This window comes from Odontesthes bonariensis, chromosome 17, assembly GCF_027942865.1.
Source record: "Odontesthes bonariensis isolate fOdoBon6 chromosome 17, fOdoBon6.hap1, whole genome shotgun sequence".
In the NCBI taxonomy this organism is placed as follows: domain Eukaryota; kingdom Metazoa; phylum Chordata; class Actinopteri; order Atheriniformes; family Atherinopsidae; genus Odontesthes; species Odontesthes bonariensis.
In genome coordinates, this window is record NC_134522.1 from 25,523,349 (window position 1) to 25,549,339 (window position 25,991).

A 25,991-nucleotide genomic window follows, 5' to 3' on the forward strand; every position below is an offset into this window, starting at 1 on the left:
TTTGATTTCCACAGCACTTAAGTGATTATGATTACATCAGTGTATCTTTATTTATGCTGATGAACAAAGACTTGTATCCACAAACATTTTTCTGCAGCACTTTGGACGATTTTTATGTTAAATTACTGTCGGAAAATTACTTCACACAAACACTCTAAACGCGCGTTTTTCAAAATGCATAATATAAAAGTATAAAAAAAAGTTCGCATCTCACAGTTTGAGGACAAAAGACATGAACATTTTAAAGTGTTTTGTCACATCCTGCTCGTCCCCATCCGGTAAGGAAATAACAACAGAGAGTCGTTGGGAGCGCTGATTGGTTTGCAGGATGATACAATGGCCCTGATTGGCCAAAAATTTGCCGCTCCTGGGCTTCTATTTTGAACATAAATACAAGTAGCTTCACGGTCTTTCTCAGAAACCAGGGGGCTGTCAGAGAGAACGTACTGCGCAGTAGCTCTCAGACATAAACAACAATTATGTGGCTCTAGTAATATAACCAGGCCGGATGAAAGTTTTATTTCACTCGGAGCCACCGAATCACTTTCGGATCGTTTTTTAAAAAAATGTTTTGTTATATTTTCGCTAGCTGACTGGTTAGTTTCCGGGTTAGCGTGTAGTTTGGACCGCGTTGCTAATTGGCATTTTCTGACTCGCAGTTCTGATTAAATCTACCAGTAAATACTACCGCCTGTAAGACTCGTCTAGATTGGATACCTAGAAAAAGATGGAGTCCACCATTGGCAGCACTAGTCCCGTTAACGCCGCTTTTAAAAGAAGGCCCGATGCGATCCACGGGCTCTCCTCGCTCACTCTGCCGGACCTCAGCACAAAGACCGCGCACTGCAGGAATCTGTTCTCCCCTGGACCCGCGGCGGTGCTGTCTCCAGTCACCAATTTAGCTCTGGACATGAACAATTTAGCTGGCCTCGGAAGGTACTATTATTGAAACTGTGTGTTTTAGCTCACACGCTTTACGTTTAAAGTTTTGCAAGAGATAAATAAAGCTTATTAGTCTATTATGACTCGTACTTGGCATGCGGAAAATTGACTTGTGCTCACATCACTCATTTATATATGATTCTTCCTTTTAAGCGAACAGCCACACAGCGAATGTGATACCCCGAAAAGGAGAAAGCTTCCCCCCCTTGTGAAGGTTCCCTCCTTTGCCTCTGACGTCTCATCTGATGCTGGTGAGCCCCCGGTTATTTCCATTGTGTGTGTTTATTGATGCTATTAGCATTGATACAAAAAGAGGTTAATGTCAACTTATTGCTCCTGGTTTCACACGCATGCCTTTAACATTAGCTGTGGTCTGTCAGTGGTTTATTTAATCTTTGTAGGAATGCTTGACTTAAATGATTTATCAGAAAACTAAGAATGTTTACTTGTCAGGCCAAAATGTTGATCACTACATCGTATCAGTTGAGAGGATTTTCTCTTAACTTGTCTCATGTGATTTATTGGCTCTGGATTTTTGATTGTTAATTGTACTAATCAAGGCGTTTTATGAGTTTTTCCAATTTGAATCCTTTAGTTTACCTGCTATTTAAAAATGATAAAATATCATGTCAAAGACAATTGTATTTTTTTTTAACTGATAGTTTGTCATTTATCAATTTATGAAATGTGCGTTTCCTCCTTCAGGCCTTGGTTTGGATCTCCCCAGCCCTTCAGATGATGAAGTGGAGGACACGTAAGTTCTACTGTCCACCTCACCCCCCCCCCCCACCCCCCCCACCCCTGTCTTATCTGATAAGTCAACTTGTGAGCGTTGCCCCTCTTCTCACCCCTCTGAGCCCCCACCTCCCCACCCTATGCATGAGTTCAGCTGAGCCAAGCGCCATTTCTCATCTGCAGGATTATTGTTTCTTCCGTTGGCTTTAAGACGACTGGTTCACTCATGTTGTTTTGCTAATCAGATTAGCCAACAGGCCCTGAGAGATGAACTTTCTTTGTTTTCTAGGGGAAAAAACACGGTCTGCTGTGCTGCAAAATCATATTACAGTTGTTGACTCTGAAAAGATCACATGGGAGATGGTGTACTTTATTTTCAGTTTCTGTCGGCACAAATACGGGCTTAATATTTGCCTTAAACTGAGTGCAGGTCCCAGTGAAACTTGTTTGCAGCAGTTGTGCCCGCCACTCTTATCTTGACCAGTTTGTCAGCATATCCTCAGCTGTCTGATCATGGGTGGCCTCTTAGTTCTCGGTTGGGTGAGTCCCTGCCGACATCTGCTGCTGTCTGATGTGAGTTCCTTTAGTGCAGTGTTGGGTGCTGAGGACCTCATTCTCCTCCTTTTACAGCTGTTGGGTTGCTAGGAGTTTTTCAGGTTGGGGGAGGATGTGCCCCGCGCTCGGGTTTAATGATACCCACCCCCTTTGGATTTTGGCACACTCTTCCTATGCTGTGTTGTTTCAATAGGAAAAAAGGGAGGGGGCGGCTGGAGTTTTTCTGCATCAATGCTATAGAAATGAGGGCACCCATAGAGAACAACTGCTTTTCCCCTCTTGTGGTCTGCCTTGAGTGGGACACGCTCCCCCCTCGGCAAACAAAGGGCTCTTGCAGAAGAGTGGCTTGGCAGCGTTGGCTCCGGCAGGCATATGGTGGATTAGCTGATCTCTGCATCCCGTCTCCTCCTCTCCCATCCCCCTGAGCAGCACACTGAGCTCTCAGCTCCCCTTGTTTAGCATACAGGTGGGCATTACTCCAATGCAAAGGACCACCTCTCGCCCATTTTCATTCATCCAGCTTCCTCAAGTCCAACCGTTCCCCATAGTTTTTCAAAAGAGCTCCAGATTCTTTGTAGTTTCTGAACGTACAGTGTTTTGATACTGGCTTTTAAGGCAGTCTGACCTTTCTTGGCTACATTTCCTGCACACTTCTTTAACATCTTTTCTGTTTTGTTACAGATTTGAAAAGGCCATACAACAGTCGAGCCGGGTTTTTAACGAGTAAGTTGCTTTCCAATCAGTGACGTCGTGTTTGGTTGTTACGGCCTCTCACTCAAACGGCATTGTTAAACGGAGGTGTTAATTCCTCACTGGAACAAAAAACCAAACATCTGCCTGTTAATTTGTTTTGATTGCAGCTCATTCCTTTCCTCTCTTATTAATTATAGGAAGATGCCAATTCGAAGAATCAACTCATTGCCAGTAAGCCGTTTTTATCGTGTTGTTTTTGTGTGCATTCAGGGTGACAATGACAAACGTGGCCTGGTTTTACTTGACGTTTAGTTAAAATAGAACCTGAAAAAGTTTGACACAAAAGTATGGAACACAATTGCAAAGAACGGGTTGTTTGTTGTCTCTGAGCCTTTTCCACTGCTTCTGTTCTCTCCCCCCACCCCTAGCTCCAGCTCCTTGGTTTCAGTCCATCTCTGAAGGGGCAAGATGATTCTAACCGCTATGGAATATTTGGCCAACAACCCTCCCAAATGAATACATCCTCCACCTCTCATCGCGACAACAAGGAGAACATGGTAAATGTTAGTGTGGTAGCGTTCAGTTTTTGGGACAAAATGACAAGGTGTTCAACAACTCTGCTTCCAAAAGTACATGTACTTTGTTGGATGGAACCAAGTTGTGTCCCGCTTATGCTAGTAAGACTCCTGTCTTGCATTAGGAAAACTGACATGGCTGTTTGCTACCTCTTACTACCCTTGTGATGGAACACATTGTGATACTAACAACTTTATGGAGAAAACGAACACAAATCCAAATGCATATTGTGCCAGTCGGGATCCATCTGAAGTGTCTGACAAACAGTAAAGATACACAGAAGGATCCTAGTATCCTGTTATGGTTGAATAAAGTATTGTTCTATTCCATCCTTCCTTGACTTTAAGATGGCAGCATTGTCATGATTGGAGCTTATTATTATCTGCATTTACTTAAAAAGTGCATGTTACCATGGCGACGGCATTGCATCTTTCAGGTTACAATTCTGGAGTCTAGAGTTATTGTTAGAATAGTCTCGGTGTCCATGTTAGGTGTTTAAAAGTAGGTTGGTACAAGAGGATATCATTTTCCCCACCAAAGCTTACATTTGGAACAAATGATGAATGCCTGCAGAAATTTTGTAATACTATTATTTGTTTTGCTTAAGTTTTCATCCATCAGACCTACTGGTTGTTGTCATTTAGAATTTGTTTAATTTTTTTTCAGGAGGGCTTTGAATTTAAAAAACCATCCAAGCCCGCGTCGCGGTACCGCGTGCGCTCCAACAGCGAACATTCAAAGGACGCCTTTGCCCTCCGTCCCAACTCGGCGCCGGCTCTCATGGTATGCGAGCATGTGAAGAATCTGCCCGTGTTTGCTGTGCAGGTTGTGACCTGGCTTTAGAAGGAGGCTGACACCTTTCTGCCCTTTTCATGTTTGTCCAGCTCTCCTCGCCTCCTCCAGTCCAGCAGCTGGACCTCTACGACTCCAGCCCCATGTTTCTGAGACGCTCCTCCCTCACCTCCTCTCTGAACGACGACGACGACGACGGCTTTTTGGACGTACTCGACGACAACATGGAGGTGAGACTGGCACGAGCCTTTTATTTGTCTTGCATAGTTTTTGCTCTGACTGTACAATGGTGGAAAGAAGTAGAGATTTTCAGCTTAATGAGGCCACACGCACTCTCTTCTCATATGTGGACACGAGCCCTAATGCTTCCGTGTTGTTTACAGAGCGACTCTGGGATGCCGATGGGAATGGCAAGTTTGCTCACTGCCCCACTGATGGCTGACCGCATAGGAGAAGACTCTGTAAGTTCACCATCCTCTTGATTTCTGTTGAGGTTGAGAAAAGCAAAAGTGAGTTTTCCTTACTCTTTTATCTTTAGCCTGTTATGCGGTGGCGGCCACGAAACCTGTTCCGCTCGCCTTCCATGCCCAGTCCGATGTCCCGTCCCTCTGTGAAGCGTCCCGACTGCCCCGGGGATGAAAACACGCCTGTGAGGGTGAAGAGGCGGCGTAGTGTGGCGGGAACACAGGTCACTTCCCTGGAGCAAAACCCTGAATCCCCAAGAATGGTGAGTCATGATGCCATTACGCAAAGCAGAATGCCACATGTAAACCCCCCTCTGTGTTGTCTCACAGCTGGTGAAATTACAGTTGGGGAAACATTTCTGGAATGTTGGGTGGAAATCACCATCTACGATTAAAAATGCTTTCTTCCATCTGGATGAGCACAAACTCATTAAACTAGCAGAAAATGTCACTGAGCAAGAGAATTCCTTTTAGACTAGATGTGCTCTTCTTTTTCTGGAATTACTCTCTTCTCCACCTCATCAGCTACTAGCTGCGAACAAAAAGACGTTGGACTAAAATCATGTTTGGTGTCATACTGAACCATTGCCTTTGGAATGCTGAAAGTTATTTCAGGCAAAACGAATACCTGCTGTCGGTACAAATGAAATGGCCTGTTAATGGCCGCTGAAACAGTCGGTGAGGCTCGGTGGCTTTTGGCTGGCTTTACAGACTATCTTGTATTGTCTCTTTGACTGCCTCCCTAAGCCTTTCCCGTCTCTCCTTCCAGAGCAGTGCACTGCTACAGAGGTCCAAGTCTTTCTGTCAGACAGACATTGAAACGCTGCTCGACAGGGTGGATGGTTCTAATGAGCTAATAGGTGATTTCACTAAGGTAAGGAAGACTGAAAACTCCTCAGCTGTGTGGCTTTTATTGAACTAAGTGAAACGGCATTCCGAATCCTCTTTTGTCTTTTTAGCCTTTCGTACTCCCAACAGTGGAGGGAAAACATCAAGACCTCAAGTACATTACCTCAGAGATGGTGAGTGGACGCCAGCCTTGCACAATGCTCAGCCAGCACAGAACATGCGTTGTGTCTTTTTACTGTCGGATTAATTTTAGGATAAAATATTGACAGCCTTTTAATTGCTTGATTAAAACGTGTTGTTTGTGTTTTGTTTTCAAGATGGTGTCAGCTCTGACCAACCAGTTTGATCATGTAGTTGAGCAAGTCATCGTCATTGACTGCCGCTACCCCTACGAGTTCGAAGGCGGACACATCAAAGTGAGTCAACATGTAGAAAAGTGTCTGGGTGCAGAAAGTGTCAGACTTAAGTCAGTTTGTGTGGTGGGTGGGTGGCTTTCAGTTCTCTGAGCTAAGCTTTTCTGGGCTTGTGTTTGTTGTCTCAGGGAGCGCTGAACCTGCACCAGGAAGACCAAGTGGAGGATTTCCTCCTCAAGACCCCCATCGTCCCCTCCAGCCTAGAGAAACGAGTGGTCGTCATCTTCCACTGCGAGTTTTCGTCGGAGCGCGGCCCTCGAATGTGCCGCTTCGTCAGGGAGCGAGACCGCGCTTTGAACGAGTATCCCAAACTCCACTACCCCGAGCTCTACATCCTCAAGGGGGGATACAAAGACTTCTTCCCTCATTTTCAGGTTGGTGATCTGTTGTTTATAGTCCATTCAGGAGCTTTTCAGTTAGATCTTCACCTTCCTCCAGGTTATAAGAGATCGTTCCGAAGAACATGTTAACTCCAGCTAAATCCACTCTCCTTATTTATTTATTTACTTACTTTGGGTCCGTTTGCCTTCTTTGTTCTCAAACTTGGAAGCCGTTTGCTCTTTGAGTTTGTCACATCTGAATTTAATAGGGGATCAGTCGTACTCTTGAAGGTTGTTCGGTGCTCTGAATTCATGTCCTCCTCCTTCTGCGCAGGCCCAGTGTGAACCTCAGTCCTACCGGCCCATGCACCACGAAGAGTTCAAGGAGGACTTGAGGAAGTTTCGCCTCAAAAGTCGCACCTGGGCCGGGGAGCGTAGCAAGAGAGACATGTACAGCCGCCTGAAGAACCTGTGAGCGCCTCCTCATCCCCACGAACACTCAGTCCAACCTCCTCACTGAGCCCAAGGCCTCACCCCACCAACCAGGAAATACCTTTTGGTGTTCCACCAGCAGAAAAGGGCATATATACATACAGTTTTATATATATATATTTTTTCTTCCCCATACAGTCCCGTAAGTTTCATGTAGCTATAGCAAAGTTAGTTATTTATACAAATTTTAAAGAAAACATTTTGGCCTAAACAAGGTCCAACGAGCAGAATTTGAAAAGGCGATTTTTGTATGTTGCTGGTTTTTTTTTTTTTTTTTTTTTTTTAAACCACTTGGACCTACTTCCTGTTTTACAGTCTTCTTTTAAAAATGGTTTTTAAGCACAAATCCGTGCCGGACTGCAATAATCCAACCAAACTACAGTTTTTGTCTGAACTTTATCAAAGCACTTACTTTAAAGCCTTGGAATGGTGAGGTGCTTTTTTTTTTTTTTTTTTTAATACTACTTTTTGTACTTTTTTTTTTTTTAAATGAGTTAACCCTTATTTAGAAATTGATGTGTTTATTTTTGTGAATCTTTCTCCTGAAATGCTGACTGGTAAATTGAATGAACCGTAAAAGGTGAAAGCAGAGATGGTTTTCTTTCTTTCTTTATGTTCCTCTCCTTCCTGATCGGTTGCAATACTTGATTTGTTTTCTCAGTCGGAAACCAAAGCAAACCAAAACTACCTGTTAACTGTGCAGTGAGATTTCTTTTTCTTTTTCTGATGCTGCAGGTCGGCGAGGAGATTTTTGATCGGAGAAAAACATCTTCTGATTTGCTTTGACTCCTTGATTTTCGCAGATAAAACCTCTTGCCCTCTGCAGAACTAATGTCAGTTTGAAATGAGTCGGGTGGCTTTAATATTTTGGTACAGGCTCGTGGGGGAGCTGCTGAAATAAAGATCCAATGTGCGTTCAAACAGCTTGCTTAGTGGCTTGTTTTTCTTTTTAAACTGTCTTGTAAACCTGCTCTTAAAGGGGAACTCTGGTATTTTCAACATTAAGCCTCTTTTCTGAGTCGTCTGCAATGTTTTAGAACCCCCCTCACCGCTTTTTTGATGTTTACTGCTGTCTCCGGTATTTGCCTAATTTTGATTCTTGTCAACCTGCTTCAGAATGGCAAGTCATGTGCATGTCCAAAAAGGTCCGTAAAAGCACCATAAACGTCCGTTTTCAAAATCATCAACTCACCGGAGTGGTTACTGGTGTGCACTGGTAATCCATATCAAATTTCTTTGCGAAAAGTTGCTTCTGTCGTGTTTTATTTGGCAGTTCGTTCATGCTCGCACTATTTTCTTAGCGGTGGCGGAGTAATATCAATGAACATCCAGTACAAAATGTCAAATAAAACACGACAGAAGCAACTTTTCGCAACAAAATTTGATATGGATTACCAGTGCACACCAGTAACCCCTCCGGTGAGTTGATGATTTTGAAAACGGACGTTTATGGTGCTTTTACGGACCTTTTTGGACATGCACATGACTTGCCATTCTGAAGCAGGTTGAGAAGAATCAAAATTAGGCAAATACCGGAGACAGCAGTAAACATCAAAAAAGCGGTGAGGGTTCTAAAATATTGCAGACTCATAAATGAGGCTTAATGTTGAAAATACCGCAGTTCTTCTTTAAACAACAACTTGTGTCATCTCTGGGGTGAAGGTTTCTGACCCAAATAATGTTTAGAGACGTGGACTCTAGGCAGACTCGTTCGTCCACATTTGAACTCCAATAATAACACATCTGCTGTGTTTGGTCTGCAGCTCTGCTTGGCGGGGACTTGAGTTTTCCTGCACAGAGCAGTTCCCTTTTTTTTTTTTTTTTTTCAAATTCTCCCTCCCTCCCTCAGCCAGCCTCGGGAGTGGCCTCTTTGCTGCAGCACGTGCTTGCTCCCCCTCCCCTCCACACACACATTCCTCTCTCTGGAGGCAGCGCCTGGCACCTTGACGTGTCCTGACAGGAGGTTAACAGTTCTGCTGCAGGAAGGGCAGAGGGGCGGAAACCAATTCAGAGCCACCACGTGCTGTAGAAACGTGACCCGTCTGATAAACTGGAGGTCGTAGAGGCAGAAATCTGGCACTTTGCCAAAGTTTGAAATCGGACAGTTTCTCAGAGGCTGTTCAGCTGTGGGAAAGAGGACCTCTGTTTGCATTTCGCTGGCTGAGCCCTAAAGAACAGTTTCATAGTGAAAAATGTGTCTCACTGGCTGTCATGTGCAGCTAAAAGAGGGGAGGAAGGGGGTGCCTGAATATCTCTTTTTAAGCTGTCTTTACATGGGTCAGTGGGTATATAATCATGATGAGGTTTCTACCTTTTTTATTTTTTTTAATTTAAGTAAAATTACTAACTGATCATATAAAAGGCCTTGAACCGTGACTGTGTGTGAGGTATACATCAGAATCGGCTTTATTGGCCAGGTTTGAGTAAACAAACAGTTAAACTTCACTCACAAAGTACATAATGCATAATGGACTTTTCCCTTCGGGAAAACTTGAAACAGGAGTCAAACATACTTCGTTATGTAAAATCTGGGAACTTTTGCCCAGAAATAGATTTTTAGAAGCTCCAAACTGCAAAGATTTAAATGTCTTAATTATCTTGTTTTCTAGATGTGTTTATAAATGTATTTGTCTTTCAAAGCTGTTGTTGTGCACTTTGAGCATCCCGCTGGGAACCCATGCAGCACCCTGCAGGGTGTCTCGAATACTACCCCACCCATCCTGTGGTTTCACCTTTACACCCCACCTTTGGGTGCTGCAGGCAGCTACGAGCCGTTCAAAACTGCCCTCGCACAAACCCCTCCAGCCTGGGTGTCACCACTCTGCTGTGACCCGTTGTCTGTAGACTTTGACAGGAAACTGTCAAACCAGCCTGTAAATCAGAGGGCACACAACTTGACAAGTGAAGCATGCGGCACAAACACGGAGGTTTCAAAGCATGGGTGGGGTTTGTTGGTTGTGCAAGAACAACCTTTGGTTCAGGGTGTTTTCGAGGATTACAGGCGTTCTTTTCCCGCCTGTTTCTGCTCTGTGCACATTGTCGCTCCGGTTTGAGGTGATTTCACACTCAGGATGTTTTCACACCACCGTGCTGGGAACGCGCAGCAGATAAAAAAATATTTTAGTGGCCCGCTGCGTGTTGTTTTTAGCTTCCTTTATTTCAAACCAGCGAGCCTCGCTGTTATTGGTCTGTGTCGCTGGCTGATCGCCCTTCCTTTTCACCCACATCCTGTTGTTCTTATTCAGCTGTTTCATCACAGGGAAATGTGACTCATAGCTCAGAAACACTGAAACTTGCTAAGCCTTTTTTGTGGTGATCATGACACGAGCTGCTGCACATCTCTCATTGTTTATGAGCTCTGTGTTGTAAACCTGATCAAATCAAACAGCTACTGCAGGGTCTGCAACTCTCACATTGAGTGTGCTCAATGATTTTTTAGCCAATAATTACCTGCCGATTTGCTTCCTTACTACTGAGGAATAATGTGTACAAACTGGTCTTGGTTAATCATTACATTGCAGAAACACTTCTCACCCACACATGTTCTCATGAAAAGCTTCACGTAAGCAGCTGGAACAGGCGATGTTGCCCTCCTGACCTGAGAATAAATCCAAATTAAACTTGGTGTGGCTTTAAAGTAGTCAATGATTAAGTGATAGCACAATTAGACTGTTATGTTGGATGCATTATAGAGTAGGAAGTGGGTGAAATTTGTCACGTCAGTGTCTCGTTTTTTTTTTTTTCTTTCTTACATTCAGATCAGCGGAAACAGCCAGTCATGGACTCAAATTAAGCAAAGAGAACAATCTTCTCCCTTAAAAAACTTCCTTGATTTTTTTTTTTTTTTTTTTTTTTTTTTTTTTACTGATATTAAGCAGATAGATAGATAGAGGGAGAGATATGCAAATACAAAAAGTACGGCTGTGATCCAAAGTTGTGTTTAGAGAGAGTTAAGGGAATTACCAAAGCAGATATGATTTGCTTGTATATAGAGCACAAGTTTTGAAATATGCATTTGAAAAATAGCATTTGAATAAATGTGATTTGGAACCGGTCCTGGATGAAAAGTCCCTGAATTAAACCGGATATGTTTATGCCAGTTCTTATTGTAGTGCGCCCTTTGCACACTGAATTTTTGTGTCTGTGGCAGATGAAAAGCAGTCTGATTAACACGGCCGTTTGGACCAAACACTCAGATGCTTTACTAAAGTGAAGGTTCTTACACCACGCTGTTAAAATGCTCCATTTCCATTCCTGAATTGAAAACGCTCAGCACACATAAAAGTACATGATAGAATAATTTTGATCCTTTATGCATTTCTACTTCTGTGTAACTGCTCATGTTGCAAATATTGGAGCCATGCATGAAACTAATAGCTGCACTCGGAGAGGTCACCACTGTCTGCTCTCAGGTTCAATCAGGCAACTCGGGGTATTCAAAGTAAAAAGCGTCTGATTTATCTGTTTCTGCCTTGTCTGCCTGTCCGTAGGGATTAAACAAACAACAGATGAATTTAATTTTACTCAGTGGAGGGATGAAGCCCTTCCAACATAATATCATACATTAATTTCAATGCACATCTGGAGCCCAAAGTGATGCCCCCACAACGCTTTTAAAAACATTTTTTTTTATAACAATTAACGTGCCTTAAAAAAAATAATCCACCAAAAGGGTCAAAGTCATTTAAAAGAACCTCAAACAGTTTATTTGGATTGCTTACAATAATCTCTAGGACATTCCCTCAAAGTGAAACAAGCACACGAGGAGCAGCGCATTCTCACGATTGGTTATTAGTTTGAGTCTCAGCTGCTCTGTGTGAGGGGCTGAGGATGAAGAGGTTAACAGGAAGGTGCTGTGGCAGTTTATTCACACACACACACACACACACACACGCTGACACACTGAACAGGGCCTCTCTGAGTAAAGAAGCGTGACCACCAGCAGCTGCTGGATTAACAGCTGCCTCTGTTTGTCGAGACCCCGGGGCACTCTGCTCTCCCTCATCCTCTGCAGCCTCCTGTCTTTCAGGGGCCATTCCATCCACTTAAACTATACTGCTCCACTAAGCCTGCAGGTTTCCACTGACATTTGATGTTTTGATTCTGATCGTTCTGATTAGTTTGCAATGTAAACGAACAAGGCAATCAATTAAATGTAGATTTTACTACAAAAACATTAAAATGCCCACAAGGAAGTAAAAGCACGCTGTTTGAAATGTGAATGTGTTAGATTCTGGAAATGTATTTTTTATTTTTTTGCAATGAAAGCTTACAGCTTTACAATGTTACAAATACAATGAATTGATATGAATACAATGAAAAAACCTCACAGGTAATTATTTTCAGATACAATTCCCCTAAAAACCTATCAATCTTGTGCAGAATCTTGCAAAGATGAATCGTTAACTCATCCCAGCATGTATTTACAATTTTCTTTTTTGTAAGAAATTAAATATCTTCTGTTTGGTGGCATGTAGCTGTAGAAAACAAGCAAAAGTTGAAGACCTTAGACACAGACAAACATTTTCTGTTTCTGCTTGCCTCAAGTTCTCCATCATTGTGCCTGTGCCGAAAAAATCTGCTGTCACCAGCCTCAACGATTACCGCCCTGTCGCTCTGACACCATGAAGTACTTTGAGAGGATTGTCCTAAGTCACATCAAGGACATCATTCCTGCTACTCTGGACAGACATCAGTTCGCCTACAGGGAGAAATGATCCACAGAGGACGCAGTCTCACTAGCACTGCACACGGCCCTGACTCACCTGGAGCATCCCAACACCTATGTCAGGATGTTATTTGTGGACTTCAGTTCAGCTTTCAATACTGTGATTCCGGACAAGCTGACACTGAAACTTCACAACCCCTGGGGCCCCCTGTGCTTCTGGATCAGAGACTTTCTCACCAACAGACCTCAAGTGGTGAGGTCAAGTGGTGATGACTGCACATCGTCCACACTGATCCTGAGCACAGGCACACCGCAGGGATGTGTGCTCAGCCCGGCAATTTTTACTCTGTTCACACACGACTGTTCTGCTATTCACTCAACAAACATGGTTGTGAAGTTTGCAGATGACACCACCGTAGTGGGTCTCATATCGGACAACAATGAGACTCACTACAGAGAGGAGATCCAGCACCTGACAGGATGGTGTTCAGACAACAACCTTGTCCTGAACACCAGCAAGACCAAGGAGGTCATTGTGGACTTCAGGAGATCCAGGAAGTCAGAACACACCCCTCTCCTCATTCATGGGGCGGAGGTGGAGCGGGTGGACAACATCAAGTTCCTGGGCATCCACATCACATCTGACCTCACCTGGTCCATGCACATATCCCACCTGGTGAAGAAGGCCCAACAAAGGCTCTTCTTCCTGAGGAAGCTGAAGAGGACTGGACTCTCCCCTCAGCTTCTGAAAAACTTCTACAGAACCACAACAGAAAGCATCCTCTGTCTCAGTGCAGCAGTGTGGTATGGGAGCTGCGCTGCACAAGACAGGAAGGACTTGGCCCGTGTGGTCAAGACAGCACAGGGGATTGTGGGGAGTCCTCTCCCACACCTGGACTCAATATACGACGGCCGGGTCCAAAGGAGGGCCAGTCGTATAGCCACAGACCCCACCCACCCAGGACATGAAGTATTTGTGCCTCTTCCATCCGGAAAGAGGTACAGGAGTATCAAAACACACACCAACAGACTGAGACACAGCTTCTTCTCCAGAGCTGTAAAATCCATCACCCCATACCCCCACGCATCCACCCCCACCCATAGACTGATTATTAAAAACCGCTGCAGACAGACACTCGCACTGCACTACAATTTTATTTAACTTTGACTTGTGCTGCAATATGTGCAATACAGTCATAAAACAATTGGATTGCACTGTAACTTTTTACTTTAACTTTTTTTTTGTATTATTTAGATATCTTTATACTGTGTGCCTTGTATCTTTTTGTGTATCCCAAGCCAGGAGCTCCTGAACAAAATTTCACTATGCCTGCGTAGTGACAATAAAGATTCTTGATTTTTAGACATTATAAACAGAACTCCAAATAAACAATGAATCAATAACCAGTCTCTTGTGTGTATTAGCGGCTTTATTAATTTTTTTTCAGTCAAAAAGAAAAAGAAAGACAAGAAAATATATTTAAAAAAAAGTTTTATTTAAAGGGACACTATGTAATTTCTTCCCCCATCTAGTGGTGCAATTTTATTTTGCAAAGTTGAATGAATTTGCTCTCTAGCGCCTCACGTTTTCAAATGTGCGCTGCAACTTCTTGAACTACGGCAAGCGGAATGTGTCAAGATTCAAGAAGCTATAGCTTCAGACTCAAGGTCCATACAAACAAAAAGAAATCAAGACACACAGTACAAAGGATTATATAACACACATACAACAACACTATGAATACAGATGACAGATAACATGTCAGATAACATAACATCTCCTTTGGTGTGCAAGCAATGCAATTAGTCATATTCCGGGAGTTACCGGAAGTGACGTTGACGCAGCGTTAGCATTAGCCTGTGTTAGCAATAGGAGCATTAGCAGCGGTAAATAAACTCCCGGTAAACTTACAAACTTTCTAATGCCTCGTTTTGTGAGCTAAGAGCCTATGTGTACTACGGCAGAAGTTTGGTAACAATCAATGCATTATTAGTGGGATCATTTACGAGATAAAATCTATTTGGCATTTTTTTTTTTTAAACTTTATTAGTAAATCAACAAAATAACAGTTTACAAATGTGAGCATAACGCCAAAAAGAAGATAGCCAGGGGGAGCATAGGAATAATAATAAAAAGAAGAAGATGATGCACTTACAAAAAGAAAGCTAATGAACACAAAGACATATGTGCCAAGGAATAAAATCTATTTAGCATTAGCGGCTGTAATAAGCCATTTGGCGGAAATGACGTCACAATGACGTCATTTCTGCTTGTAGGCCTGGTGGGGAAATCGCGATTCGAAGTGCTTTATGTCCCTCTCGGCACTTCGTCATTTTTCATAGAGCGGAAGGACATGGCAGCCTCCATAGAGCTTACCTGCTCTATGTAGATACAGACAAGTTATTCTTCACTCAGGAGGATAAGTGAGATTTTTGACAGAGATCATTTTACACCAATGAGAACTAACTTATGAATGAATATGTTGATTTGAGCTAATAAATGACTTAATTTATTACATAGTGTCCCTTTAACATAAGCACGACTTGTTGTTTCCGCCAGCACGCTTTCTTCCTCATTAAAAAAAAGTGGGGAAACAGGACCGTGGGCGCCCTCTGGTGTTTCAAACGATTTAATGCAACGGTGGACGAGAGCGGTCAGCTGATCAACGCGGAAGTGAATAACCAGCAGAGAGAGTGAAGACTTTGTTAGAAGAAATAAGCCGTGTTGTCGTGGTTTTTCCTCGCTTGTAAGAACATGGTGCGGTGCTTCCTGATCCACACCGTGTGTCCCGTGGGCGCCCTGTCTGCCGGGGAGACCCGGGTGCTTTACTCCCGGGTTTTCGGTCCAGACGAGGCGCTGCTGTCTGAGCGGCACCGGGAGCGCAGCCCGGAGGAAAGACGACTCCTGCAGAAGGAGAAGATCTTAGTGGTAGCAAGGTGAGCGCGGTTTGTGGTAAAACCACTGAAACATCCTCTAATAGTTTAACAGTGGACACTGCGGATAGTGCTCCAACAGTGGGATGGTCTTCATTCAAATGCCAGCAGCTACAACAAACCAGAAGAGTGACATCACTCGGTTCGAACGTGTTTGTATTTACTCTATAGCTCTGGTGTGTGTTTGTTGGTACTAGGGTGACCAGATTCCAATTCACCAGATGTGGGACAAAGACCATGTTTGTGTGGGACAATGTGCGATACCAATGCATCGAGGTAGTCTAAAATAACTTAAAAGAAGTAAACATCTCTATTCTGCCCCTTAGCTTGTAACATTACTATGCTTTGCCATCTGGTTGATACAATAGCACATAACACTGCAAATAAAAACTTAACAAAGATATCTTAGATTCAACTTTCCTAAGTTCTCTCACGTAAGAAAACATAGTAAGCATGGAGCTTTCATACTATTTCACAGTGCCTCTCAAGTTAACACACCTGACTGTGTACAATTAAAGGGGAACTCCGGTATATTTGAAGCAATCCCATTGCTAGAGGTTGTCAAATACTGACAGTAGGACCAGTGTTGCCAAAAAAAAAAAATCACAATAAGTTGCTATTGGCTCTCTGAAAAGTCACTAGAAGTCGCTAGATTGCGTCATGACGTCATAAGTGACGTAACCACTATATATTTTCGCTCCTACCCGAGCCGAAATCAGCCGGCCTGAAGCTCTAAACTCAGCTCTAAAATCTGTAAACTTTAGCAACATTTGAAACTTTCCAGGCCTGGGGTCCGTTTCACGTAGCAGGTTCAACGAACTCTGAGTCTATTCCTGATCTCTGAGTTGATCTACTCTGAGATAGAAAACCCTGAGTTTTCGGTTCCAGAAACACTGATTTGAGTGAGTTTAATCAACTCTGAGTAGGTTCACCTTGAGTTTAGCGCGTGCACCACAACTTTAAAAAGCCAGCATCATTGGAGCCCCGATTCGACGAGTCACCTTGGCAACAGGGAAGAAGAGGGGCTACGTTATTCACCAACCTCGAATTGGAAATCTCAATGCACTCATACGGCGAGTTTCAATACGTTTTTAGAAATAAGTGCAACACCGTTGCAGCAGCAAAAGTGTAAGTTTAAATGTAGTCCTTTGCAATCACAATAATATTACAGGGAAACTGCTTGAATGGTAGCCCATTCATTTATTTCATTTAGGTGCAATCTCGCGAGGGAGAAGCGCACTTGGCAGCAGTTTAAGATGAAATATAAAAACATTGTGAACAGGTGAGACCTCGGCATGGAGGTACCTCATTTTGATCATGTTTTACACTGTAATGTAAATATTAAGTGGCTATTTGACTGTGCAGTTATTTTGTTCCCAACATAATGCTGTTTTCACACACATAAACTATGTTTTCTCATCTATATCATCCATCCATCCATTATCTATACACCGCTGAATCCGTCAGTCGGGTCGCGGGGGGGCTGGAGCCTATCCCAGCGGTCAATAGGCAAGAGGCGGGGTACACCCTGGACAGGCCGCCATTCCATCACAGGGCCACACAGAGACAAACGAGACAAACAACCATACACACTCACACTCACTCCTAAGGAAAATTTAGAGTCATCATCTATATCATGTTCTGTTAAATAATTAAGCCTATTTAAACTAACACAGACTTCTACTGAGCCAACAGAAAGAAGGCAGATGCCCGTAAAACGGGTGGTGCCCAGCACCACCACCTCTAACGGGAGGGCAGTGGCTGAGGGAATCCCCGGAGGGAATCCACCCTCAAGACACGAGTGCCTTTATAAAATATAATAGGCCTATATATGTCTTTTTTAAGCCTATTCATACAAATATTTATTTGTCTTTTATGTATTTTTTTTTCATGCCCAGTAATATTGTTGTAATGTTTTAAATACTTGAACGCAGTTTTTCTAGAGAAGATGATTGTTTTGTATTTGGGAGTATCGTCCATTGACTCTTTTGGGCTTTGACATGCGCGCATACCAACAACCGGTAAGTGACATGCTGTTTATGAAGTTGTTTTGTAACGTCCCCATGCCAGTAATGTGAGAACCATGCATATGGTTTTGATGGTAAGGCTTGTGACTTTATTGTCGGATGGTTTATAAAGTGGTGTGACGTTTCTGCAGTGTGCAAGTTGTTGTTTTACGTGGAAGGTTTATTATTGCCCATTGGCCACCACGTATTTGGCTAGCATGACAGGCTGCGCAAACAGCGCAATCGCCGCACAGGGAGCGCCGATTTGCACCTGTCTGTGTCCTACTATCAGTATTTGACAACCTCTAGCAATGGGATTGCGCTTCAAATATACCGGAGTTCCCGTTTCAACAACAGACAGTCAGGACTACAATTGTCCTTTCAGTTCTAGTGCTTTAATAAGGGCTTTAAATATGGCTTCCCTGTATTTTCAGACTCGCCTTGCACTGGTTTCACCCAGGGGTAGATAGTACGGAGCCCCTAAAGGGACATGGAGGGATTTTCTTTTTTTGCGAGATCTCTTAAAAAGTATTGCGAGATCTCGCAAAAGTTTTTTTTCCCACGTCAGTGACCCGGAAGTAAAACAGACAGCGATGGAGGAGCCTACCCATCATCCGTGGGAGAAGTTTAATGATTTCTATTTTAGTATTGGCTTTGACATAAGTTAGAGACATCTGAAATCGCTGTGTCTGTTTTACTTCCGGTTCACTGACGTGGGAAAAAAACTTTTGCGAGATCTCGCAATACGAGATCTCGCAAAAAAAAAAATCCCTCCATATCCCTTTAGGGGCTCCGTAAGATAGTTTCCCAGTCTTTGTTGTAGCTGCATTTTCTTTTCTTAGTTGAACGAGTCATGTTTTCTTCCCTTTCCGACCATATCTCGGGCTGCATACCGGGGGCGCGCTTAACCTGCGTCCGCGTTCCCGTTTGATTGACATGATCAAACAGCCCGCCCCGCCCCCTGATGACGTCCCTCACTGCTTTCTCCACACAGCGATTTGATAAATGCCAGATTATAAAACACGCATTTCAAAACTGGAATCTGACCGTCAATAACAATGCGGGACAACGTCTCAATTTGCAGGACGTGTGAAAAGTAATGAAAATACGGGAAATCTGGTCACCCGAGTTGGTACTGTTTTTGGCTGTTTTCAGACCACTGTATACCCATGTAATCCAAGCATGGACCCATTACTGAGTGGTCCAACAGAGGAGAGAGTCGGAGGACTCCTTCATATGCAAAAACAACGAAGTGACACCAAATTATATTAAACTTTCGTAAAGTATAAAGCTGGAGACTCACAATACGCAAAAAATTGTGTTTTTGGGGTTATTTTGTGTCTATTTGGTTTGGTCCCACTAGTCCTAAAAGGTGTAACGTAACTTCAGGCTTTTGGTGTCAAATCTTACTTCAGTGTTTTTCCATGAAACTGAGCACAGCTGAGGTGGGACGAGCATCTGATTTGGATGCCTCTTGGTCACCTCCATTTGGAGGTTTTTTGGTACCTCCAACTGGGTGGAGACTTCAGGGTGAGGTGTTCCCTCTTACCTGGGAACGCCTTGGGATACCCCAGGAGGAGCTGGAAGTATTGGGTTTCCCTCCTGGACCTGCTGCCTTGGCGACCTGACCACAGATAAGCAGTAGAAAATGGATGGGATGGCTTGATGGATGCTGTGTAGCAGTTTAGGTTTGCAATAAGAGACCAACACATGGGCATGTGTGCGTTTATATTCACTAATCCTCTGCTTGGGTTTTCTGATGGGTTTTCCAACAATGTCGGCATATCATTTATTTGTGGATCCCTAATAATAAAAGTGTTGACGTAAAATGTTTCACCTATATCCTGAAAAAAACCCTGTATTATTACACTCGTCATCCACAGTGACGGCTGACACTCAGCATGGTTACATGCACAGCTGAGGCCATTTAATTAGATCACCGTCCTTGTCCTGGTATTTACGTGCACAAAAGGGGAATCAAGTTTTTAACTGAAGCATGTCGGAACGTTGCAACACAACCAACTGTGAGAACATATTCAACATATCCTGCTGCTTCTAACTTTCTCTTAAATTAAATTAAATTAAAATGGTCAATTTGTCAGGTGACGCTATGGTTCTAAAACCTGAGCGACAGCCTGGAAATGACACGCAGTCTTAATGGGCTGATTTGCAGTCATAATTTTCTGGCTTTATTGGGCTTTGGGCGGTTTTATTGGGAACTTGGCTGTATTAACAAACACTTACACTCCAAAGGAACAAAAGCAAAGCAAACTGAGCATGAAGTTAATTAGAAGATAAGGGTTTTGGGTTTTGCAACCCAAAAGCGAAGCGGCGACCTCGTCCTGCTAATTTTCTGGGGCGCACGGTAGGTGAGCTGAGAATCATGGAGACGGCGGTGGAGGCTGTCAGTCTTCTCTGCTTTCGTCTCATTTATTTCCCGTTGCTGTTTGTGTTTGTCAGAAGAGATTGCTCACTCCCTGCGGTGGAAAAGACTTTAATTACGGTTTTGATCCAACATGCCAAAATAATGGTGGGTAATTTCAACAACCTACAAATGAGGTTGTTATCTTTTTCCACAGGTGTTTTTTCTTCTGATAGAACTTGATTGTGCTTTAAAAGCTTTAATTTAAGTAGGAAAAATAGCAGGTCAGATAATACCCAGTGTGCCTCTGTGACTCAGGAAGGTCCTCAGTGCCATCTCCCTGTCCCGCGAGGCTTCTGGTCGCCTGCTGATAGAGCACGCTCCCGGCGAGGAGGCTCTGGTCTCTCAGGATGCTGACAGCGGAGTGGTGCGACTGAGATCAGGACACCCCTTCTCTGAAGAGATGAGCGCCCTGTGGCTGGGGGTCCAGAGTCTGGGCTTCTCACTGGTCTGTGAGCCCCACGAGAACCTGCTGCTGGCTGAGGGAACCTTGAGGAACCTGACCCGACACTGCCTGGAGGAGCTGCACATGCTGGGGCAGGGCAGCGAGGTGAGCCAAACGCCCAGCAGGCGTGTGTGCTGCGTTCATCCACCGTTAAAGAGAGCCTTCATGTTGTTGTTAACTCTTCAAACCCATAAAGCAATCAGATTTTTCAGAACCAAGTCTAAAGTTTAGATCCAATGTCTAATAGGGGTGGGACGATATGCTTTGGTCACGATTCGATTGTATCCCGATTCTAAGGTGCCGATTCGATTTATATCATGATTCTTGATAATTGCAATTCGATATAATTAGTAATTGCAATTTTCTTTATCCTTAAAAAACAAACAAGTTGAATCATACACTCCTAGAATGAATGTTGTTCCCATAAGCGATACACATCAGTCTGTGTCAGTCAGTCCAGCAGCTGACATTTATTTCAACTCAGACAAAAAGAGGTACTTAACATGCACAGCATTTTTTTAAGTTTACAGTTACAAAATGAATTCAAATGTCCACACAGCACAAATGAGGGCTAGTTTTAACATAACTTAATGTAATGAATTGATGAAGTTTTTCTGGACACGGATATGACGTAATATAATCGATTCTGGGGAGAAAAATCGATTTTTAAAATCATCCCATTAAAAATCGCGATGTGTACATGAATCGATTTTTTTTCGCCCACCCCTAATGTCTAACTTCGAAGGTTTTGTTATAATGTCTGACTAAAAACACTATACATTACAGATTAGGCCTTGTAACATTGTAGGAATTATAGAATTGATTTTGAACGCACCTTTCCCATCTCCCATCAATAGTCTTATTCCACTCATGGATTTCTTTTTTCTAAAAAGCCGCCCTGCAGTGTTGGCTTCTGACATATATAAAAATCAAATTGCGGAACATCATGTCAATTTGTGGGACGAGGGACTGTGCTGTACACACGAAGAGAGACAACTGGTCATCCTTACCGAAGGCTATGCTGAGTCAGCTGCAGATAACTGAAAACAAAAGGAGAAGTTGTGTAAAAATCAGGTAAAATGAGGCCACAGTAGAACACCTTCAGTTCCCCGCAGGGCAGCATACCCCCAGGGAAGCATGGTGGTGGCAGCATCGTGCAGTGGGGATGTTTTTCATGAGCATGGACTTATGGAAATGGGGCAGAATTGAGGGAATGCTGAGAGCCGCTGAGAAGCAGAAACCATCAGTCTTAACCGTGATGGAGCTGTGGCTACATGTCCCAGAATCATATAGGCCGTAAGGTGAACCCCGTTTTCGTTTAGGCTCGCTCCGTGCTCTCCGAACTACATGCCCGTTAGCTGATAAAAATGACAAAGTTATTTTGCACATACAAAAAAAGTTTCGCGTTACAGAATCCTGTACTTTTTTTAAACCAAGACGTTTTCCGAAGAAATATTTTCCTCGGCTGAATGACGATTTTGACGTCACAAGACACCACGTGACCGCGCTGGACCAATCACGTTGCCGATTTACGACAACAAACTGGAAAAATGACAACCTGCCTGGTGCTGTCATTATCTAACCTACAGAAAGGAATCTCGCAAAATATCATTTTAAAGTGAACATAAAATAATAATTATCAACGATAATGCTCATTCATGTATTTCTGAATTGAGCCAAATAAATTCTAAATAGTGCTTTATTTACAGCACGAAGCACAATTATGCAACTGACCTTTCATGTTGTCATTTTGATCAATTAATGGAATTCCAATAATTATTGATAACCATCCACGTGTTTGTAACGTGGGCTAAATTAATTCCAAACAGTGCTTTATTTGTAGTACAAACAACTATTGTGCAAGTGGATGATAAGGTTACCTTTTCATGTTGTCATTTTTTATTAATGAATGGAAATAATTCTAATTATCAATGATAAGGACCATTCAGGTATTCATTTACTGATTTATTCAGTAATAACTATGCAACACATAACAAAGTCAAAACAAGTAGGGCATACACATCAACTGGCATTTACATCAACCGGCATAAACTTATAAACTTATATACATAACCATAATAAAAGGAATTATACAAATGGAATAGAATAGAGTTAAAAAAAAAAAAGCACGCACACACAAACACTATTCCTCACTGTCAGTGCTGGATTTCTTGTCATCCATGTCACTTGAAGATTTCCATCTTCCAGATGCCAACCATGTCCAGTGGGAGATGGAGCGCCAATCTGACCTCATTATTTTAGCCTGATAATTTGCCCTTTTGCAGTGCTGGTGGAGGGCATCACTTGTTGGGGGGATAGATAATTCTGGCAATGCTGATGATGCCACACAGAAAGCTTTGTACCTAGCCTCATTGATGTTTTCTGCGGTTGGCTGATCGTATAAATGGCATACATATTTGCAAAGTAATGCAAATGTAGAGTGGTCCAAGTTAAATTCAGTCCCCAGATTTCTGAAAGTTCAGGTAGACATCTTTCTCGCATGCCACAGCAAATGTCTTCTTTTTGCCTTGTGGTGTCACACCCAGTGAATGTATGGATCCCAATCAAGGCTGAACACACTGGCTCCGAGAGCTGATGACACCTTGGTAATGTCCATTATGCGTGTTCTGTTGCCCGTCCCTGTGAGGAAGTACAAGCTGCATGGCAAATCTTTCTGCAGACTCACAGCAATGACTGCTACATCAGTGTCAGGGCTCTTAATAATGACAGTCTTATGTTCCTGTGCAGCATGTTGTGCATGCAAAAACACCAGTGTCACATTCTTCGTGGTCACACTGCAGGTCTTCCACAGCATGAACAGACTGCACACCTTCCAGTACAGTCACACAGTGACATGTTGCTGTGCTATGTACAAGCTGAGGTTTCTTCCCACTGCTGTAAGATCAGCATGTGGCCACGCATCGTATAAGAACTCAGCAAGTGCTTCTTTATTTGTTCCTTCTGATTCCTTCCATTCCACCTTGTGCAGGTGAAATTTCCTCATGAAATTTCCTCATGCTTAACAGAAGATATGTGCATGTAACAAATATTACGTTTGGAAGATTTCTTTTTTATAACATTTTCGGTCGAAATTTCGTCTTCTTCGGTACTGCTGGATGATCGCGCTGCCACTGCGGTGCTGCTTCTGTTTACCAGCTCAGCTGACATACCAGCTATCCGATTCGTCCATTCTGATGACGTCTCAACCGTGGCACCTCTCGCGAGCCAAACTGTTATTACGCCTGCCGAATATGTACATACGCCTTGCCAGGCACTAGTTATTCCTTTAAACGTTGCGAACTAAAAAAGTACTGTGTTCTGAGCGGCGAAACTTTTTTTTAAACCTCAACATAACAACAATATTTTTATGAGCTGAAGCGTGTTTGGTTCGGAGAGCGTGGAACAAGCCTGGTGTTCTGAAGGAGTTTTCGAGGTTCACCTTACGGCCTAATAGAAGCATACCTCGACAGACAAGAGGCTCCACAATATATTGTCTTTTGAGGGCGTGCTCTTTTGCACTGTCAAGTTTTTTTTTTAAATTTATTTTTACATCTCACTTTTGTTGTATCAGAATTAAATGCGATTTGTCACCAATGGCATTTTCCGTCCAGGTCCTCCTGAAGAGCAGCCGAATCGATGTTCTGCTCAGCCGCCTGCTGCCTCACGGCCAGCTCCTCTTCCTCAACCACCGCTTTGCCCAGAGTCTGGAGAAGGAAGTCGCAGCCTACATGGCCAAATGAACCAAAGTGACCCCAGCGGCCAAGTCTCTCACCTACAGTCTGAGGTCAACAACTGCTCGCTGTGACTGCTGTAACCTTCAAGCAAACAAGCCCACTGTTGTTTACCTTTGGGGACATTTGTGCGTCAGAAGCAGAGGTGCTGGCTGCTTTGGATGTGGATGCTGCTGGACGTGTAAACAAAGACTGGAAACCTCTCCTGTCAGCCACGTGCGGCTCACTGCTGGCTGTTCACCGTGTGGGAGGCTTCACTTCAAATCGTGTTCGTCAAATTGAAGAGTGGAAATGAAAATGTGGCAGATTAAAGAGTGCAACTGAAGGGGTCAGTTAGGACTCGCATGCCAGGATCAAAGCCTGTCCTTTATCTGATTTGCCATACTTGAATTGTCACAGTGGGGCCTTGAGGAGTCAGATTTGACCTTTTTGTGTGTGTGTGTGTGTGTGTGTGTGTGTGTGTGTGTGTGTGTGTGTGTGTGTGTGTAAATTAATGAAATTCTCATAGTGTATTATTGCTTTCTAACAGAGCCGAAGAGAAGGAAGAAAGCAGACTGCAGCATGAGTCATGTTGTGATAGCAAAGAAAGATCAAAGTCGGACCTGTTTATTGTTGGCTGAAGCAGAAATGTCACTGTTATGAGTAGAATGGAAATGGCACATATGAAGTCATAATGAAGGGAACGCACAGATGTTGGCATTCAGAATGCAGAACAAAACGAAATAATGACAAAAACAACCACAGCACAGACATCCTGTATTCTTGTTTATCATGTGAACATCTGTCGTGCTGACTGCGTCTCCCTCCTGTCCTTTAGTTTTACATGTTCTTTTCTTTTTTTCTGCCAACAAAACTCGACAGCGACGCCGTGACTCTAGAAGCAGAGGGCAGTCTGTCTGAATGATGTTCTCTTTTTTGCCTGCATTAAAAAGATTCATCAACTCTCTCGTAGTAGCAAAGAAGCGTTCTTTGAAAGTTGAATAACGTTGAATATTAAAAAAACAAAACACAAAATGGGAAAACGTGGAAGCTTTGTCTGCAGCGTGCGGCACACTAACTGCTCCTAAAGACAACTGATTTGTTTTTTTTCCTTTCTTAGTGACCTTATTTCAATGTTTCAGCAGTTTTTTCACATACTACGTTTACGATAAAAGTACTGTTACAAAGTCTTGAGCCATCCCTCATTTCTAAATATATTGTCAGGTAAACGTGAAGTGCTGTGCAAACATTCATGGAAATAAAAGGCAAAAACAGTCTGTTAAGAAAGGCTTCTTGACAGTCAGCCTTCCATGGAGACCATTTCTGACGAGGCTTCAGTGAACGGAAGACAGATCAACTGAAGGTGCATCTCAGGTCATGTGTCAGCTTTTTCTTAAGTACATCCCTTTCAGATACTGTTCATGTGCTGGAGATAGTTTTTAGGCTTGACACTTATTTTGTCCTTCACGTGCCATTTTTTCAGCTAATATCTCTGGAAATCACCTTGTTGGTCCAAAATAATTGGACATTTTTGTATTTGTGTTTTTGCTACAGACTGACAGTAGCAAATGTAGCATTTTAAAATGGACTCTGTGCTAAGTTGTCTATTATGTGCAGACACAACACTGGTTCATCTCTTCAGTGAGGTCTCTTTATCATCTTTGACAAACAAAAAACACATTTCTCTGAAAATGGTCAGATACAAGGACCGGACGCAAAATGAGTGAGAAAGCAGTCAGTATCCAGATTAAAACCTTAAAACGCCGGGAGAACTGCTGCACAATGCAACTTTAAAAGATCACAAGAAAGTCTGGCTGGCGCGGTGTCATGCTCAGTATCAAATCAACAGAACCAAATGAAACAGAACCAAATCAACACCTTTCCAAGACTTTTGGGCTGAACCGGAGCACTGAGCCTGAGCCTGGCTTCCTCATCACTCCACATCAGTGACAAAACTTCTGAATAAATCAGTAAA

General features: G+C 43.1%; 2 protein-coding genes across 2 annotated transcripts; both read left to right on the forward strand.

Moving 5' to 3' along the window:
- The first annotated feature begins 326 nt into the window (after nucleotides 1–326).
- cdc25b (cell division cycle 25B) lies at nucleotides 327–7,752 on the forward strand. The gene is made up of 15 exons (XM_075488099.1): nucleotides 327–936; nucleotides 1,096–1,193; nucleotides 1,648–1,696; nucleotides 2,914–2,955; nucleotides 3,123–3,156; nucleotides 3,354–3,482; nucleotides 4,168–4,284; nucleotides 4,386–4,523; nucleotides 4,677–4,754; nucleotides 4,832–5,020; nucleotides 5,527–5,631; nucleotides 5,717–5,779; nucleotides 5,924–6,022; nucleotides 6,148–6,393; nucleotides 6,674–7,752. Exons 1-15 carry the CDS (start codon nucleotides 728–730, stop codon nucleotides 6,812–6,814), a joined length of 1,737 nt encoding a protein of 578 aa, XP_075344214.1. The 5' UTR covers nucleotides 327–727; the 3' UTR covers nucleotides 6,815–7,752.
- A 7,407-nt stretch (nucleotides 7,753–15,159) lies between these two features.
- ap5s1 (adaptor related protein complex 5 subunit sigma 1) lies at nucleotides 15,160–24,980 on the forward strand. The gene is made up of 3 exons (XM_075447699.1): nucleotides 15,160–15,436; nucleotides 20,120–20,411; nucleotides 23,918–24,980. The coding sequence occupies exons 1-3, from the start codon at nucleotides 15,255–15,257 to the stop codon at nucleotides 24,044–24,046; spliced, it is 603 nt and encodes a 200-aa protein (XP_075303814.1). The 5' UTR covers nucleotides 15,160–15,254; the 3' UTR covers nucleotides 24,047–24,980.
- Nucleotides 24,981–25,991: the final 1,011 nt, after the last annotated feature.

Bases quoted from the DNA above. Each gene is read 5' to 3' on its own strand.
- cdc25b (XM_075488099.1), top strand. From the start codon at position 728: ATGGAGTCCACCATTGGCAGCACTAGTCCCGTTAACGCCGCTTTTAAA. The intron at 937-1,095 runs GTACTATTATTG...CTTCCTTTTAAG, and splicing joins AATTTAGCTGGCCTCGGAAG to CGAACAGCCACACAGCGAAT. The intron at 5,780-5,923 runs GTGAGTGGACGC...TTTGTTTTCAAG, and splicing joins AGTACATTACCTCAGAGATG to ATGGTGTCAGCTCTGACCAA.
- ap5s1 (XM_075447699.1), top strand. From the start codon at position 15,255: ATGGTGCGGTGCTTCCTGATCCACACCGTGTGTCCCGTGGGCGCCCTG. The intron at 15,437-20,119 runs GTGAGCGCGGTT...TCTGTGACTCAG, and splicing joins AAGATCTTAGTGGTAGCAAG to GAAGGTCCTCAGTGCCATCT. The intron at 20,412-23,917 runs GTGAGCCAAACG...TTTTCCGTCCAG, and splicing joins TGCTGGGGCAGGGCAGCGAG to GTCCTCCTGAAGAGCAGCCG.